The sequence below is a fragment of the Podarcis liolepis genome (assembly GCF_965112155.1).
Source record: "Podarcis liolepis genome assembly, chromosome: 4".
Lineage (NCBI taxonomy): Eukaryota > Metazoa > Chordata > Lepidosauria > Squamata > Lacertidae > Podarcis > Podarcis liolepis.
This window is the reverse complement of record NC_139558.1, coordinates 95,976,477-95,994,632: the sequence shown is the minus strand read 5'-3', so window position 1 is coordinate 95,994,632 and position 18,156 is coordinate 95,976,477. Positions and strand designations below refer to the sequence as shown.

General features: G+C 47.2%; 1 protein-coding gene across 16 annotated transcripts in view; it reads right to left on the bottom strand.

Annotated features, from left to right (window-relative positions):
- The window catches only part of TENM4 (teneurin transmembrane protein 4), a 1,515,223-nt gene that overhangs the window by 107,344 nt on the left and 1,389,723 nt on the right, over positions 1-18,156 (bottom strand). For 11 of the 16 annotated variants that reach the window (XM_083499088.1, XM_083499080.1, XM_083499085.1 and 8 more), the window contains 2 exons: positions 17,808-17,993; positions 11,262-11,288 (listed from right to left, as the gene is read on the bottom strand). In XM_083499088.1, coding sequence (XP_083355214.1) covers positions 11,262-11,288; positions 17,808-17,993 — 213 coding nt within the window. The remainder of the gene's footprint in view (positions 1-11,261; positions 11,289-17,807; positions 17,994-18,156) is intronic. The other 5 variants (XM_083499084.1, XM_083499091.1, XM_083499078.1 and 2 more) reach the window with 1 other exon arrangement.

Genomic DNA, 18,156 nt, shown 5'->3' with positions numbered 1-18,156 from the left:
ATATATACAATGACATTTTCCCTCTTTCTGCCAAGCCTATTTACTCAGATTAGCGAGTGATTACCTTGCAGTTTTTAGAGACTGGTAGCCGGAATAATCTGCTGCTAATGATCTGGGCAATTAGAGCTCTTTAATTAGTCCCAGTCATAACCCTCCTATTTTCCTCAGAAGGCTCCTTCTAGAGGGTTGATTTAGAGATTAGAGTTGGAGGCTGAAGGAGCTTGGGTGGGAGGAGGGATTAAAATTGTTTTCCTTCCTTGCCCACCCAGCAAAAAAGGAAATGGGGATGCTCTGCTGTGCCCTTCAGATTTTGGTGGGCATAGATGGATGCAACTGGAATCATCATTTCAAAATCCCTGAGAACTTCGTTGCACCCCTGTCCACAAATCTGGATTACTTGGTTCTCTACACAGCATGGTTTTTTTTTATTTAGACCCTTCACCCCTGCTAGTCTTTAAATAGGGGAGAAGAAGAAGAAGAGGAGGAGTTTGGATTTGATATCCCGCTTTCTCACTACCCGAAGGAGTCTCAATCTCCTTTCCCTTCCTCCCCCACAACACACACTCTGTGAGGTGAAAGAGGCTGAGAGACTTCAGAGAAGTGTGACTGGCCCAAGGTCACCCAGCAGCTGCATGTGGAGGAGCAGGGAAGCGAACCCAGTTCACCAGATTACGAGTCCACCGCTCTTAACCACTACACCACGCTGGCTCTTTGAAGTTGAACTGTTGCATTAGCAGCACTGAAGTCACCTCCTCAGGACGCAAGCCTGGGCAGTGTGTCTGGAGGTCCTGGGCTGCCCAGATGACAAGACCCTCTTTTCTTGGTCTTGCTAATGTGGTCCAAAGAAAAGCAGAGCAAAATGTTTGGCACCAGCTTGGTGGCAGGAGCTGCCAGAAGGAGGCGTACAAGGCGCCATCCAACTGTCTTAGGGACTTGCACTCCAGATTTGTGTAGGGTTGACTCCTTATATCGCCTGATGATATCTTGCAAGGCAGTGGAGGTTTAGGACCAGAGTTTTCCTTCTCCTACATAGGGTACCTTCCCATTTGGATGAGCTCCATCTGCCCCTTACTTCCCTCTACCAACAGGGATATCCAACTCCCAAGAGACTGTGATCTACCCCCACTATAAAAAAACACAAAACTGGCTTTTGGGTTCTAGATTCAGGTAAGTAGCCGTGTTGGTCTGAGGCAGTAGAAATATATATAATGTCCACTAGCACCTTCATTGTTTAGCTGTTTAGTCGTGTCCGACTCTTCGTGGCCCCATGGACCAGAGCACGCCAGGCACTCCTGTCTTCCACTGCCTCCCGCAGTTTGGTCAGACTCATGCTGGTAGCTTTGAGAACACTGTCCAACCATCTCATCCTCTGTCGCCCCCTTCTCCTTGTGCCCTCCATCTTTCCCAACATCAGGGTCTTTTCCAGGGAGTCTTCTCTTCTCATGAGGTGGCCAAAGTATTGGAGCCTCAGCTTCAGGATCTGTCCTTCCAGTGAGCATTCAGGGCCGATTTCCTTCAGAATGGATCGGTTTGATCTTCTTGCAGTCCATAGGACTCTCAAGTCTCCTCTAGCACCATAATTCAAAAGCTAGAGATCAGCCTTCTTTATGGTCCAGCTCTCACTTGCATACATCACTACTGGGAAAACCATAGCTTTAACTATACGGACCTTTGTCGGCAAGGTGATGTCTCTGCTTTTTAAGATGCTGTCTAGGTTTTCATTGCTTTTCTCCCAAGAAGCAGGTGTCTTTTAATTTCGTGGCTGCTGTCACCATCTGCAGTGATCATGGAGCCCAAGAAAGTAAAATCTCTCACCGCCTCCATTTCTTCCCCTTCTATTTGCCAGGAGGTGATGGGCCCAGTGGCCATGATCTTTGTTTTTTTGATGTTGAGCTTCAGACCATATTTTGCACTCTCCTCTTTCACCCTCATTAAAAGGTTATTTAATTCCGCCTCACTTTCTGCCATCAAGTAGCACCTTAGAGACCAACTGAGTTTGTTCTTGGTATGAGCTTTCGTGTGCATGCACTCTTGGTATCTGAAGAAGTGCGCATTCACATGAAAGCTCATACCAAGAAAAAACTTTTGTTGCTGGACATGACTTAAACGACTAAACAACAATGTCTTGAGAAGATGTGGCTGAATCCGTGTGTTTTTTCCCAAGCTCAGCCTGCAGCAAAGCAGTTGCGCAATAAGTTTCTTCACCGACTCCCTCAGCTCCTCTTTCCTCCTGCAATCGTATCTAGTTTCAAACCCCTTTTCCTTAATGTTTGCTGACAGAACAGAGTGATGAATCCCTTACTGAGATGATGTGTATGAAGTGCTATGTACACGCTGCATGTGTTTATCACCAATCATTCCACCGTGAGACCGGGTCGAGTATAAAGATTTGCAGAAACCTCGTCTGGCTGTGTGGATGGAAATGTAAACTGGCTCCCGGCCGCTGCGACTGAGTTTGGAATTTCATCAGCCAAGGGCTTTGCCCCAAAGAACCCCAGGGACTGTAGTTTTCTGAGCGTGCTGACAGTCTGATGTTCAAGACCTGCCTTCTCTCTCCCTCAAATGACTGCAATTCCCACTGTTAGTTCTCTGGGGGAGAGGGGACAGCTATTAAACCAATTCAAGTCTCTGGTGTAGATAACGCCCAGATTGTTTTGCTGGTTTGGATTAGAGCAGACCAAATCCAACGGAGTCTCTCCCAGCTCAGCTCAGAACGGCTGATTTGGCAATTCCAACCCCAAACGTGCTAATGATTAGGAATGCCTAAACGGCGTGTTCCCTTCAAGCCATGCATTCTGCTCATATGAGCAATAAGAGTTATGGAAGCTGGAAGCTACAGCAAGTGCCGATCTCTCCGCAGTGCATCATAAATGCAAAGGTTTACGGCAACCACGCTCGCTTTAACCTGCTGCAAACTTTACGGGAGGGCTGGCTAACCCCCAGACTGGGGCCTGATCTAGCCCCCAAAGGCATTTATACTGCCCCTGCCCTCCTCCGATTTCAGTGGTAGAAGCATGGAGAAAATTAATGTAAAGCAGACACAGTGCGGGTGGGGGGTGTGTGTCCCCACCAGTCATCATATGAATCATCTGATGAGCAGGTTGAGATAACTCTCCCCCTCAGCTGATCTGCATATGTCAGCAGGGACAGGAGGTGTGTGTGTGTGTGTGTGTGTGTGTGTGAGAGAGAGAGAGAGAGAGAGAGAGAGAGAGAGAGAGAGAGAAGAGGTTGCTTTAGACCAAGTTCATTGGCCTGACAAAGTGTGAAGGTAACCTTTGTGTCCTCCTCCTCCAACAACAACAAGAACCTGGACCCTGAGATCATCTTCTGAGGCCCTTCTTCGTGTGTCTCCTCCTCGAGAGGTGCGGAGGGTGGCAACATGAGAACAGGGCCTTTTCTGCAGTGGCTCCCCGTCTGTGGAATGCTCTCCCCAGGGAAGTTCGCCTGGCGCCTTCATTATATAGTCAAACCTCGGATCCCAAACGCCTCCGTTTTGGAACATTTCGGCTCCCGAATGCTGAAAACCCAGGAGTAAACGCTCTAGTTTTTGAACATTTTCCAGAAGCTGCTTTAGTGCAGGAAGCTCCTGCAACCAATCAGAAGCTGTGCCTCGGTTGTTGAACATTTTGGAAGCTGAAAGGGCTTCCAGAACAGATTACGTTCGACAACCGAGGTTTGACTGTACACTTTTAGGCACCAGGCAAAAACATTCATTTTTAACCAGGCCTTTGGTTGATTTGATTGACATCCTATGCCCTTTTAAATTGTGGTGGTATTTTTTTTGGGGGGGGTATTGGGTTGTTTCTTTATTTTGATTATTTATTTTGTAGATTTCTATTTTGATTTTGTTCTGTGAACCGCCCTAAGACCACCGGGTATAGGAGTGGTATATAAATTCAATAAATAAAATAAAATAAAATAAAATAAATAATAATAATAATAATAATAATAATAATAATAATAATAATGATGATGATGATGATAAGTTAACCAGCCCTGCCTAAGAAAGTACAATCTATCCCCTTCAGTTCCTGGCTTGCAAGGTTAATTCAAAGAAGATAAAGCAAGTATTTTATAGATGACTTTTTTTAAAAAAAGGAGGGGAAATGAAAGGAGGGCAACGAACAAGGAAGAATGGAGATGTTCACTTCTTCACATCTCTGAATCTGAAGGAGATGAGGTATGTCTTTAAATCCTCTTTCTCTACCCACCCTTGTTCCTCTGTTATCTTTTAATTTGCTGTGCCCCCCAGCCCCCCCCACCGCATGGAGATGAGAGGCAGGAATGGGGAGCGAGTTATTCACAAGAATTGCCACCCCTTTAAGTGGGTAAACAGAGACAAAAACAGACCCTTGTCCCTTGAGCTAACAAAGGATACTTAAAAGGGTGTGTGTGTGTGTGGAAGCAACATAAAGAAATTCAGGGGCATTTCATTCATTCAATTAAGGGAAAACAACCTAGCCGCCACAGAGATGGGCAGCCATTCCGAAGCGGCCAATTTGGCAAGGAGCAGTAGCCTTTGTTGCAAAGTTTCTCTGTCCCTGAAGGGCTAATTGGCTTGCCAAAGCAGCTTTTGCTGTTCCCGGGGATTAGCGTTTGTTTCACCACTCTTGCCGTCTCCCCTGTTTGCAAGCACGGTTTGACCCTCTCTGCTTCTTGGATGTCCAAAAGAGGCTGCCAAGAGGGAGAGGGTCAAAAATTTGATCCGGAGGTCCACCGCCGTGTGACGGAGAACGGAAAGGCGGCGGCGCCTGGCAAAGAGGGGAAAGCCTGTGAGTTGGGCAGGAGATATGAGTTGGGCATGTTCTGCTGGGGTTAAGGAGGCCGAGTTGGAGAAGCTCATGGAGGGTTAGGTGGTAAATGGCTACTAGTCACCAGGATGTTCCGGGATCACAGGAAGTATTATGATAGGAATTTTGAGGTCTTAGATATGGTAAATGTTCATAAGTGTACCAACCAAGCACGTACATAGATCAGCACAGGAAGACCGACCTGGAACCATTTTTGATTCCCAAACTGTCCCAAACTGACCAAATGTTTTCTCTGCAAGGTCAAAGGAAAATGGAAAAGCCTCCCCATTGTCTTTTCCTTCCCAAATCCTGTCTTAAGGGCATGTCTGTGTTTGAATAGGGTGTGAGCCTGTGACCTGGCCCAGGAACTAAGTATTTATCATTACAAAAAGACTGGCCAGGCTCCCCAGGCAATCCAATCAAGTAACCTGCCAGACAGGAGATAAACAACAACAGGAGAAAAACAACATTCAAATTTCTGTTTTAGACCGCCTTTTCTGTGATGTAGGTGTGATGTTTCTGGGGGTGGTCTTGATCTACAGGGTGGCAATTTCAAAAGTCCATATAAGGCCTTGCACGCCATTTTTCTGGGTTCCTCCTCTCTCCTGCGGGTGAAGGGAGCACCCTGTTGCAACAGATCAATAAAGATCAGGCTTACTAGCTGCTTTGCTTCTCAATATTCTCTGGTTGGCCTCTGTTATTCTCTCCTACCAATAGGGAACCTATGTAAGGACTCTATACGGGCTCTTGGATACCCCATAAGGGGAAAGGGGCAATTTTTGTTTACAACAGTATGTGCCCCGAATACCACTTGGTGGGGAACAAGAGCCAGGATATGAGGTCATCCTTGTGCCCTGCTTGTAGGCTACCCACAGACATCTTGCTGGTCACTTTGGAAAACAGGATGTTGGACCAGGCAAGCTCTTGCTGCGATTCATCACAGTTTGTAATATATTCTTAAGATGGAAATACACACACACACACACACACACACACACACACACACTCTTCCCACCTTGGACCAAATCTGTGCTTCCAATGCTACAACAGCAGCAAGAATTCTCATTGCAAAGCACTGGAAGACACAAGATCGACCCACCCTGGAAGAATGGCAAATGCAACTAATAGACTATATGGAAATGGCGGGAATGACTGGCAGAATCCGAGATCGGGGAGAAGAGCTCGTGGAGGAAGAGTGGAGGAAATTTAAAATTTATTTACAGAAACATTGTAAAATTTTTGAATGCTGATGACGTTGAAATGAATTGATGGGGTTCTAGCAACAAGGTAAAATGTAAGATGGGATTGATAATAGATAAGTTAAATTGGATATGAATTTGCTGAACTAAATTTTAAAAAGGGATACAAAAAAGGGGGGCGTGAGGAAGTCAGGAAAATAAGTTAACTAAAGACAAATTTAAAAAGAGGAACTTTTGTTTTCTTTTTTATGTGCTTTTTTCTTTTTTCCTTTTATCTTGTCCTTTTCGTATTTAATGTTTGTATTTTTGTATTTTGTAACTTTGTATTTTTCTGTTTTTGTATTTTCTTTGGATCTCCTTATTGATAAAACCTAATAAAATATTATTTAAAAAAAAACCCAAAAACAAACCTGTGCTTCCAAGTGTCACAAGAAAGCTGCAGAGATAGCGCAGGATAGTACGCACCCTGGAAATGATCTCTTTCAGCTTCTGCCTTCTGGAAGAAGGTACAGGGTTATAAGGACTAAGACTAGCCGCTTGAGAAACAGTTTCTATCCAAATGCGATTTTGGTTTTAAACGCAGTGTAAGGTAGTCTCTAGAGGGACAGATTAATCAACCAGCAGCACAATCCAAAGCACGTTTGCTCAGAAAGAAGTCCCTCTGAATTAAATGGGATCTATTCCCAAGTTTGATTGCACAGGGTTGCAGGCCTACGCATTGATATAAAGGGGAAGCAACCTGGTTTTGCTCTGTAGCCAATAACTTACCATCAAATGCTTTTAGTGGGGCAGGGGGCCTTCTTAACAGCACCCTCCCTACACACTGGCCTCACAACTATGCGCAGCAGTACCACTGCAGTTTCAAAAGGATGCGCTTGTCCAAGTCAATCAAATCTACTGCCATCATGACAGCCATAACAAGAAAGCATTGCTGCCTGTGGCCTCTGCGTATAATATGCATAATTAGCAACACGTTTCGAAATGGCAGGCAATACTCTCCAGCATATATGTATCTCTCTCTCCTGCTGCAGCTATAATTCCATAAATTAAATTAATAAAGTGCGGCTCCCAACCCAGGAGAGTCTTGAAAGAGGAAGACTGACTTTGGAACAGTCTCTTTACGGCTTTTTTTGGGGGGGTGGGGGTGAGACATTTTAGAAAGTGTGTGGTTTCGAAGGCTGAAAACAAAACCTCGCTTAAAAGCACGGAGGCCTGAATCTCATTCTCGCTTAATTTTGATGGATTTATTTGAAAAGCGGCTCTCTACTTTTTGTTTGTGGGGATAGACGCCAGCTTGGTTGTAAGCCAACGTTTCTCTCAAGTGGGGATTTGGGTGGGTTTTGTGTTGGGGTCTGTGTGTGTGTGTTTGTGTGTGCCTGTGTGCACAAGCAGTGGGAAAGCTTCCATGTTTGGGGGCTTTTTCAGCAATAGAGGGTAGTTCATTAGTGCTGACCCAGAAACCTCAGTGGGTGCAGAATGCTGCGGCGAGATTCCTTACGGGGTCCTCACCGTGGGATCACATTCACCTGGTGCTTTACCAACTTCACTGGCACTGGGTCAGGTTTAAGGTGCAGGTTTTAACCTTTAAAGCCCTATATAGCCTAAGGCCCTCGTACCTACGGGACTGCCTCTCCTGGTATGTCCCACGGAAGACCTTACAAGCCTTCAAACAAAAACATCTTGGAGATCCCGGGCCAAGGTTAGGCTGGCCTCAACCAGAGCCAGGGCTTTTTTGGCTGTGGCCCCATCTGGTGGAATGCTCTGTCACAAAAGACTAGGGCCCTGCGGGACTTGACATCTTTCCGCAGGGCCTGTAAGACAGAGCTGTTCCGCCTGGCCTTTGGTTTGGACTCGGTCTGACCCCCTCCTTTGGCAATCCTTACAGAACTCTAGCCCAATGGTTGCCATTAATTTGATTTGAATTGATTTTAGAATGAATTGATTTTAGAATGCTGTGTTACTTTTATTGTTGTTAGCCGCTCTGAGGCCAGCTTCGGCTGGGGAGGGTGGGATATAAATAAAATATTATTATTATTATTTGTTAGGGAATGCCCCACCAACTTCAGTTGACCCTCAGCCAGGAACTGCCTACCTGCCTTCTGGCTTATCCATCAGAACTGTGTCCAGTTCTGGGCACCACAGTTCAAGAAGGACACTGACAAACTGGAACGTGTCCAGAGGAGGGCAACCAAAATGGTCAAAGGCCTGGAAACGATGCCTTATGAGGAACGGCTAAGGGAGCTGGGCATGTTTAGCCTGGAGAAGAGGAGGTTAAGGGGTGATATGATAGCCATGTTCAAAGATATAAAAGGATGTCACATAGAGGAGGGAGAAAGGTTGTTTTCTGCTGCTCCAGAGAAGCGGACACGGAGCAATGGATCCCAACTACAAGAAAGAAGATTCCACCTAAACATTAGGAAGAACTTCCTGACAGTAAGAGCTGTTCGACAGTGGAATTTGCTGCCAAGGAGTGTGGTGGAGTCTCCTACTTTGGAGGTCTTTGAGCAGAGGCTTGACAACCATATGTCAGGAGTGCTCTGATGGTGTTTCCTGCTTGGCAGGGGGTTGGACTCAATGGCCCTTGTGGTCTATTCCAACTCTATGATTCTATGACCAGGCAGGTGGGGCTCATCCACCTGCGAAGGTGGCCCATCTAAGAGAAGAAAAACTCTCATCCTAAACCACCACTGCCTTGAGGGATATCTTCAAGAGAAGACAAGGCTAAGGAGTCAACCATACACAGATCCAGAGTGGAGTCCCTAAGACGGTTGGACAGCGCCTTGTACGCCTCCTTCCGGCAACTTCTGCAGCCAAGGTGGTGCCGAACGTCTTGCTCTGCTTTCCTTTGGACCCCATCAGCGAGGTCAAGAGGAGCTCTTGTTGTCTGGGCAGCCCAGGGCCTCCAGACACACTGCCCAGGCTTGTGCCCCAGGGAAGTCACTTTGGTGCTGCTAACACAGCGGTTTGACTTCACTCCCGGAGCTGCACTCCATTGTCTCTTGAGTCAAGACGGGTGCCAACAAGAGGGAGGTGGACCTGCCTGTCTTTGGCTGTTGCTCCACCTACTGATGGTCTCCCTGCCTTCACCCCAGCAGTCACAATGCACACGAACCACAACCACCTTTTAGTTAAGAAAAGACGAGAAGCGATCGGGGACGTGAACCTTATAAAACCAGGCATGGTGTAGGGCAGGGGTCAGCAAACTTTTTCAGCAGGGGGCCAGTCCACTGTCTTTCAGACCTTGTGGGGGGTCGGGCTATATACATACATACATACATACATATATATATATATTGGGGAAATGAATTCCTATGCCCTACAAATAACCCAGAGGTGCATTTTAAATAAAGGGACACATTCTACTCATGTAAAAACATGCTGATTCCTGGACCGTCCGCGGGCCGGATTGAGAAGGCGATTGGGCTGGATCCGGCCCCCGAGTCTTAGTTTGTCTACCCACGGTGTAGGGAAAGAGGACAGAGGAGCTTTGACCCTGCTCTCGTGATTCTATAACCTTTGGTCAGCCAATGAAACTGAATTGTGGGAGATTCAGGACACAGGGAAGGAAATTCACACAGCGCAAAGCTAACTCACAGAGCTGGTGTCTGCTTTTGAATGTGTGCACCAGAGTGGCGTACTTTGGCCCCCACCTGTTGCACAGTCACCAAAACCTTTGGTCACTGTTGTTGCAAGTTGGGCTGCAATGCTGCTCAAGGAATCGCAAGTCGGTTGACTTTAGTCAACGAAATGTGCATGAAAAAAATTAAAATAACCCACAGCAGTTCTAAAGGAGCAAAAGCACATCTTGCAGCAGAAACACAGGAGGAAACACTTCTTCTGAGATGGAGCTTACAATCGTCAGTTTTTGTTTCTTTTTGTAATGGAAACAACAGCAACAAAATTAAAAAGCCATTACCTGATTAATCAAGGGCACCACTTTAATTGATGGAAATATCTCAGTTTAAGCTTTTAACTGAACTGGATGAGCGTTGCAGCAACGGATGAACTGCCAACGAATGCATTCAAAATATGCTGGCCTTTCTTTCGTTGCAACTTGGTATTGAATTTAGCCAGTTTGTATAAACTGTGACCCACCCGGACACCCGGTTGCAAGTCCACGCAAACTGCTGCATGGTGTGAACTGGCCCGTTTGTAAGCAGGTTCACTCGCTGCTTTTTAAGATAGCAAAAAGACATGCTCTGATGCAGTCCGTGGGGCAGGTAGCATATCACCCAGAAATCTTAGCTGACACAGTGCAGTCCAGATATTCCTTGACTCCAGCTGCCATCAGCCCCTGTCACCATGGCTGGTGCTTAGGAGATGATGAGGACTGGAGCCCAGCAAACATCTGCAGGGCCAACTGTTCTCTAGCCCTGACCTATAGCACGTATCATAAATGCATCAACGGGTCAACTTCACTTGGGGATTTTGTCGGAACTTGCGTTCGGCCGAGCTACTCCTCCGGCCGAGTCCTCCGACAGTGATTGACAACCTGAGCCTTTAATGAGGCTCCAGGCACGTTCCCTCATTACACAGAGTATACAAGCAGCAGAAGGACGAGAAATATGAGCTACATTGCTAAGAGTTTTATTTCTAACTACACAGGCAGAAAAGAATATACATCCTCTCTCTGTGAAAGCAGAGAGGCAACTGGTACCAGGAAACCAGTAACATCAACATCCGTCTCCTGTCTCCGGTGAGACTTCCAACAGTCTGGAATCTCTGGAATGTAAACAGAGTCTTGTGACTCCAAGCACTGCACAGTGGCACAAACAGAAACCTAACAGATTTGGCCCCGCTGAATTTTGCTACAGTCAAGATTACTAGTTTCAAACTGAAAACCAAGAGACTTCGTACATCAAACACACTCACCTGTGTCTTCACCTCTTGGGCCATACAATTATTATTATTATTATTATTATTATTATTATTAACCACATGCTGATGCAGTAATTGCTGCTATTCCCACCCCCACCCCCAAATAACTTGGCTAGGTGGGAAGGAGAGATGGAATGGGTAGGATAGAGGAAACATGGATATGACATGATGGAAGTTGCAAAAAACAACAACAACATTCCCCCTCCGTTCAGCCTAAATGCCTGAAAAGCCAGGCTTTTCATACATTAGGTGAGAGCGCTTGTGAACATGGAGAAAAGATGCCATCTAATTTATTGACTCGGGTGCGTGCAAACAAATGGGGAGGGTCGTCTACCTGGGTTTCAAACACAGAGACAAACGAGGGAGAAAAAAGAGGAAAGGAAGACCACCGTACCTTTCACTACCTTATCCAGATAGTGAGCTTGGGAGATAAAAGACAGGACATGTAAAGTAGGGTTGAGTCAAGTGCAGTACAGCTTAGTACGAGACAGTGCAGAAGTGTTAACAGAGGCGCCGGGAAGGAGAGGAGGAGGGTCAGATTGGGGAAAGGGGAAAACGACGACATCAGCAACAACAACAACAACAGGAGACCAAGCCTTTGTTACGGAGAAGCAGAAAAGTGGCAAGGAAGGAGGGGACAGTACCAATACCATCAGTCAAGGAATGGCGAAAAGGTCTGTTTATTTATTCTGGGTGCTGCGGGTAATAAGGTCAGAATAAATGGCAGCCAGCCTGAAGGTCCTGCGAGCCTTTTCACGGCTACAGCAACCTCTTGCCATGGCTGCCCTAAATGAATTTTTCTTCCTGCCTACCAATCATTCATTTAGAGGGCATCAACAATGCACACGGCGCTTTATGGGGTAACGTAAAACGGAAAAGACCAGCCGCCAGCTCCAAGGACCTGGGAATTCCCCCCCCCCAAAAAAATCATTTTCTCTGCAATTAATAGTTTGTGCAGTGCCATCGTTTTACGTGCTGCTTTGCGTCCAGCAGCACCAGCAAAAATGCCAGGTCTCTCCCGAAAGGAGCTTACAATCTAGTTTCCTGCCAGTTTACTGCAGGAAGACCAATTTTAGTTTTGAACCTTTCAATGATCAGCATTTCATAAGAGACAAATAGCACAGCTGGTTAGAGCGTGGGGCCAATAATGCCAAGGTTGTAGGTTCGATCCCCGCACCCCGCACGGGACAACTGGATGGCAGGGGTTGGACTAGATTGTACTCAGGGTCCCTTCCAACTCTATGGAAATGTGAGGTGGTAAATGTGTGCCAAAAGTAAAATCGGAACAGGTGGGTCGTGAGTGCTTCAGATCTGAGACAGGCAAGCAGAACAGGGTCTGAATATTCTACCTCTTCCCTAGAGAACTATCAGCACTAAAAAAAGGGAAAGGGAAAACAAACAAACCCTGAGTGTTCTGAATTTTGACTGACAGCTGTCTATCACAGTGGTCACAACTGGTGACGTCATCTCGCAACCCAGACACTGAGCGGACCCTTCAAAATCACTGCTAAGCCAAGGGAGAGACAGCTTCTCCACTCCACCTCATGGCTGGGGTGGCCTCATCCAGGTCCCCGGCTAAAAGGTGACAACTTATGGGGATGGCGGCAAGCTGGTAGATAAAATTCAGAAATAAGCGAACAACATGGGCCCCTAGGCCAATTTATGGCAAAGGCAAAACTAAGTTTTGCAGGGTGTTCCATAGTTGCCAGACAATTCCTCCCCTCTTTGTGCTTGCGCTCACCGTCTCTTAAGAGGGGCGTTGAACCAGGGTGCCCCCCCTCGCTGGTACAGCCTGCAGCCAACTGCTTTGACTTTGCGGATTAACCTCGCCAAAGGGGCAGGGCAAATACCACGATGATATAAAGGAACTCGGCAGAAGAAAAGAGAGTTTAAACGGCTGGCTTAAGGTCAGAGCCAGAGTGGCCGTAATATAAAAGAACCCCCGGGAAATTTAGCCGATGGGGTGACTGAACAGCTCCTTTTCTTCTGAGCAGTCGACAACTTCAGAAGTTGGGGGGGGGGGTTGAGATATTTTCGGCTAAAGCTCTCATCCTGCCGAGCTCTTTGCTCTTATTTAAAACGTCGTCCAAGTAAGGACCGGGCAAAGCTTGCTTCTCCAATTTGGGCACCATTCCCACGCTCCTTCCAATCTGGCTCTCAAACAACTCCTTGTATTTTCCATTTATTCTTCCCCCCACTTCACCCCGCCCCTCCTGCACTGGCTCAGGCAAGACCACCCAACTAGAAGGGTCGTGACCTCCGAAAGAATTTTTTTGGCACGTTCCCGTTCCCCCCCCCCACTTTCGAGTCTAGACTCTAGTATGTCTAAACGGGCAGGAGGAAGCACGAGATTCGTATGTGCAAGCGAGGAGGTGAGGAGATTGATGACTTGGCTCCGGGATGGGACAACCTCAGCTGTCGCCTGGCGGTTCAGAACATTTGCTAAAGGATAAAGGAGAATGGAAGCACCTGAGAAACACTGCCAGGAGGAAACGCCCGACAGGTTTAGAAACTCATCCAGGCAGCCCAAGTTACCTGGGTCACTACCGCGGTCTCTGGAAGAATCTGCCATCCTTTTGCAGCGAAGAGCCAGGCTGTGGGGCCCGCAGAATAATACTGTGCAATTCTTGATGCACCCCTCCTATTAAGGCTGCTTAAGGTGGGAGATTGCATGGTTGGATGCTTCCTTATTATAATAATAATATAATTATAATAATAATTTATTATTTATACCCCGCCCATCTGGCTGGGCTTCCCCAGCCACTGTGGGCGGCTTCCAAAAAATATATTAAAATACTGTAATACATCACACAATAAAAGCTTCCCTAAACAGGGCTGCCTTCAGATGTCTTCTAAAAGTCTGGTAGTTGTTGTTCTATTTGACATCTGGTGGGACGGCGTTCCACAGGGCAGGCGCCACTACCGAGAAGGCCCTCTGCCTGGTTCTCTGTAGCTTTGCTTCTTGCAGAGAGGGAACTGCCAGAAGGCCCTCGGAGCTGGACCTCAGTGTCCGGGCAGAACTATGGGGGTAGAGACGCTCCTTCAGGTCTACTGGGCTGAGGCCGTTTAGGGCTTTAAAGGTCAGCACCAACACTTTGAATTGTGCTCGGAAACGTACTATTATTATTATTATTATTATTATTATTATTAGCCCAGTCCAAATCTGGTTGAAAGGTATAGGAAGTAATAAATGGCTAACTGACCAGGCAAAACATGAATTGGCTTAGTAGGTTGCAGGACAGTGCAAGAAAATAAATAAAAGAAGAAACCCTAATAAAGGAAAGCAGGAGAGGCCCGGACTCTGTCCATCAACAGCACGCTGTTAATCAGGAGACTGGTGGTTTGCAGCTACTCAGGGCAGGATTATTGCAATGCAGGGGGTTGGAATAGATGACCCCTGGGGTTCCTTCCAAGCCTACAATTCTATGGGTTTAAGCATCTAGGCAGCACACTGAGCAGGTACGAAACTCACCTGGTCAATGTCTCCCTCCGTATGATGAAGTGCATTGCATTTCTGCTTAAATCATAGCGCTAATTTGGGTCTCCGGTTGTTTTTGGACTACTACTCCCATCATCCCTAGCTAGCAAGTCCAGCAGTCATGGATGATGGGAACTGTAGTCCAACTGCAGACCCAAGTTTGGGAAACCCTGGTCGAACGTTAAGGAGAAGCCTCTCCCGCTTCTGCCAGAGACACCTAGCAATGTTTACCTGTGCGCATGTCAATTACGGGTCAGGATGGGGGTTCAGCCACTTTGGGGGGGGGAGGAGGGGTTGGAGTGGATGACACAATTTTTATCAGGGATAAAGCAGGCAGGGAGGCATGATGTAATGGCGATTTATGGTCGACGGCGCATGTGCCCATGCAGAAAAATCACACTGGGATGAGGGGGGATGCTTGCCACACACAATGACCTTCCATGCCAATGTCCTTTCACATGTGCCAGTTCTGTTACTCCTCTCCCCACTCCCATCCCCAAAATATTGGATTTTTATGGTAGTGTAATGCTTGTTTTTTCAGCGACTATTGTGTTCCCTACACCCTTGACAGACCATGCTGCACTGCAGGGGGCTGGACTAGATGACCCCCCCCCCGAGGTCCCCGCCAATTCTATGATTTTATGATTCTATAGGATAAAAGCAGCAACGGGGGCAGAGACATCCTGCTAAACATGGACTGTCAGCAGCTCCTCATTTTATGTGTTCAGAGTAGAAAAGGCAGCATGTAAGACTTTGGCTCATCGCCAAAGAATTGATGCTTTTGAATTATGGTGCTGGAGGAGACTCTTGAGAGTCCCATGGACTGCAAGAAGATCAAACCGATCCATTCTGAAGGAAATCAGCCCTGAGTGCTCACTGGAAGGACAGATCCTGAAGCTGAGGCTCCAGTACTTTGGCCACCTCATGAGAAAAGAAAACTCCCTGGAAAAGACCCTGATGTTGGGAAAGATGGAGGGCACAAGGAGAAGGGGACGACAGAGGACGAGGTGGTTGGACGGTGTTCTTGAAGCTACCAGCATGAGTTTGAGCAAACTGCGGGAGGCAGTGGAAGACAGAAGTGCCTGGTGTGCTCTGGTCCATGGGGTCACGAAGAGTCGGACACGACTAAACGACTAAACAACAGCAACAACAAAGACTTAAAACAGGGCAGTCTCAAATACTGCCCTGGGTTCCAAACTGTTTAGGGAAGCTTTTAATGTTTGATGCATTACGGTATTTTAATATTTTGTTGGAAGCTGCCCAGAGTTGCTGGGGAAGACCAGCCAGATGGGCGGGGTATAAATAATAAATTGGAAATTGGAAGAAAGGGATGTGTAGAAATAAATGGGCATCTCCAACCCCATCGTCCAGCCCGGTCACTGAGGTCCAGCACCGAGGGCCTTCTGCCGGTTTCCTCACTGCAAGCAACAAAGTTAAAGGCAACCAGGCAGAGAGCCTTCTCAGTGGTGGCACCCTCCCTTTAGATGTTAAGGAGATAAACAATCACATGACTTTTTGTAGACATCTGAAGGGAGTCCAGTTTGGGGATGCTTAGAATATTTGATGTTTTGGTGTGTTTCCTTTTTATTTTGTTGGAAGCCACACAGAGTGGCTAGGCAACTGAGTCAGGTACAATAAATTTTATTATTATTATTATTATTATTATTATTATTATTATTAATAATACTGCAAAGTCCTCCCACTTGAAAAATTGGCTGCTTTTCAGACCACATCTTGTTGCTAAGGCCCCAATCCTGTGTAGCTCTTCAGGCTCAAAAAACCCTCACTTGCATTTCAGTTTTTTAAAGAAAGAAAAGAAAGACTTTCTCTTGAGTAATGCAGCAAGGAAGGCTCACCTCCTCCAGGAGAGACTTCTCCTTAGCTGGAAACTTCTCTTGTGGCATCCTTTCCTGCGGCAGAAGTCAGTTTTCTAACTATAAGCTTCAGGTTCCCTTTGCAGGAAATGCTAGAAGTTTTTCTCCAAGAAGAAGCCCAAATGGTTTTTACAGCCAGCCGGAGTAGGCTTGCAAACAGCTGATTAGGAGGTACAGAACAAATCCTATGCAAACTCTCCATCTTGCAACTGGCCTTCCCTATCTGCAAGACCATTTGGTTGTTTTTAGAATTTCTGCCTTAAGACAAAACACTTTTGAATGTGGCTGTCCACAACTGCATTTATGCAAAAAACAACAAAAAACACCCCCAGTAGACCAGGAAAAAAGATGTTTGGAGAAAGGGTAATACCCTGAGATGGCAGCATGGAGGAGTTGGTCTGGGGAGGGCTGTGAAGTGGCTGGTTTAAGGTTGTGCTAAAATGGGGTGGAGATATGACAATTGCATGCTGAACGACATGCTGGAACAGCCGGGCTCCCTGGTGAAATGGGGCAAAGCTTCACCAGGGAATTGGACGAAATTGGAGGGGAGAAAATTGTCAGGTGGGGAAGACTGTTCAAAGCTTCCGGTTACACGAACTATGCAAAAGTTTGTCTCTTGTTAAAGTGAAAGAAGCCCTTGTCCCTAACTCAATGGTAAAAAAGGTAAAGGAGCCCTGGACTTTTAAGTTAAGTCCAGTCAAAGGCGACTATGTGGCTGCAGCACTCATCTTGCTTTCAGATCGAGGGCGAAGGTGTTTGTCCACAGATAGCTTTCCAGGTCATGTGGCCAGCAGGACTAAACCGCTTCTGATGCAACGGAACACTGTGACGGAAACCAGAGTGCATGGAAACGCTGTTTATCTTCCCGCCACAGTGGTACCGATTTATCTACTTGCAGTGTTATGCTTTCGAACTGTTAGGTTGGCAGGAGCTGGGACAGAGCAATGGGAGCTCACTCCGTTGCGGGGATTCGAACTGCCGACCTTCTGATCAGCAAGTCCTAGGCTCTGTGGTTTAATCCACAGCGCCACCCGCGTCCCATGTATGTATGTATGTATGTATGTACGTACGCATAAATAAATAATTCCTATGCACTCTGAAGTTTTACCTTAAACTTTTTTTATCTTGTGAACTGTCCTGAGACCTTCAGATGAAGGGTAGTATATAAATTTAATTAACTAAGGTCTGGGAACTTGCTCCACGTGGGGAAAAAATAAGCGGAGGAGACTCTTGGGGATGCTCGGCTGTGTGTGTGTACCAACCACCCTGTGTCCCCTTTCGGGGCTTGTGTGGAGTACCAGGAGACTGTGCACGGCCCTGGCTTGAGCATGGGCAGAGCGTCAAAGGACATTGGTCAGGGGCTGCGGGATGGGGAGCGCCGCACATGGGAATGGATGACACTGGAACATGGAAATCCAGAAACGGAAGGAAGGGGGTGTGCATGCTGCGGGGGATGTTGCGGCAGTTCGATTAAGCATGCTCTTTTCACCCAGTTCCTCCACCCCTCCTTCCGCCCCTCCACCCCACCGATTACCCCTTTCCGCGTAGGTTTTCCCTGTAGTCGAAAGCGCTCTCCCCCTACCCCTACCAATGGTGCAATGCTCTCCGTTCCAGCCCGGGCTGCATTCGCACTTGCCGTCCCGGCACGTCCCGTGCTCGTTGCAACGCGGGTGACACGATCGCTGGTCGCAGGCGGCGCCCATCCAGCCTTCCTCGCAGCGGCAGGTGCCTCCGATGCAGACGCCGTGCCCTCCGCAGTCTGCGGCACAAATCTCTGCGGAAGGGAAGAAAGGGGAGGAGGCCCGGGGTGGCGGGCGGAGGGGAAGGGTCGGGTCGGGTGGAAGGGGGGGAAAGGGAGAGAAAGTCAGAATTTTAGTGTTCGGGTGGGCGAGGTGGAAGAAAGCAAGGAGGAAGACACACTCTGCTACCTTGCCGGT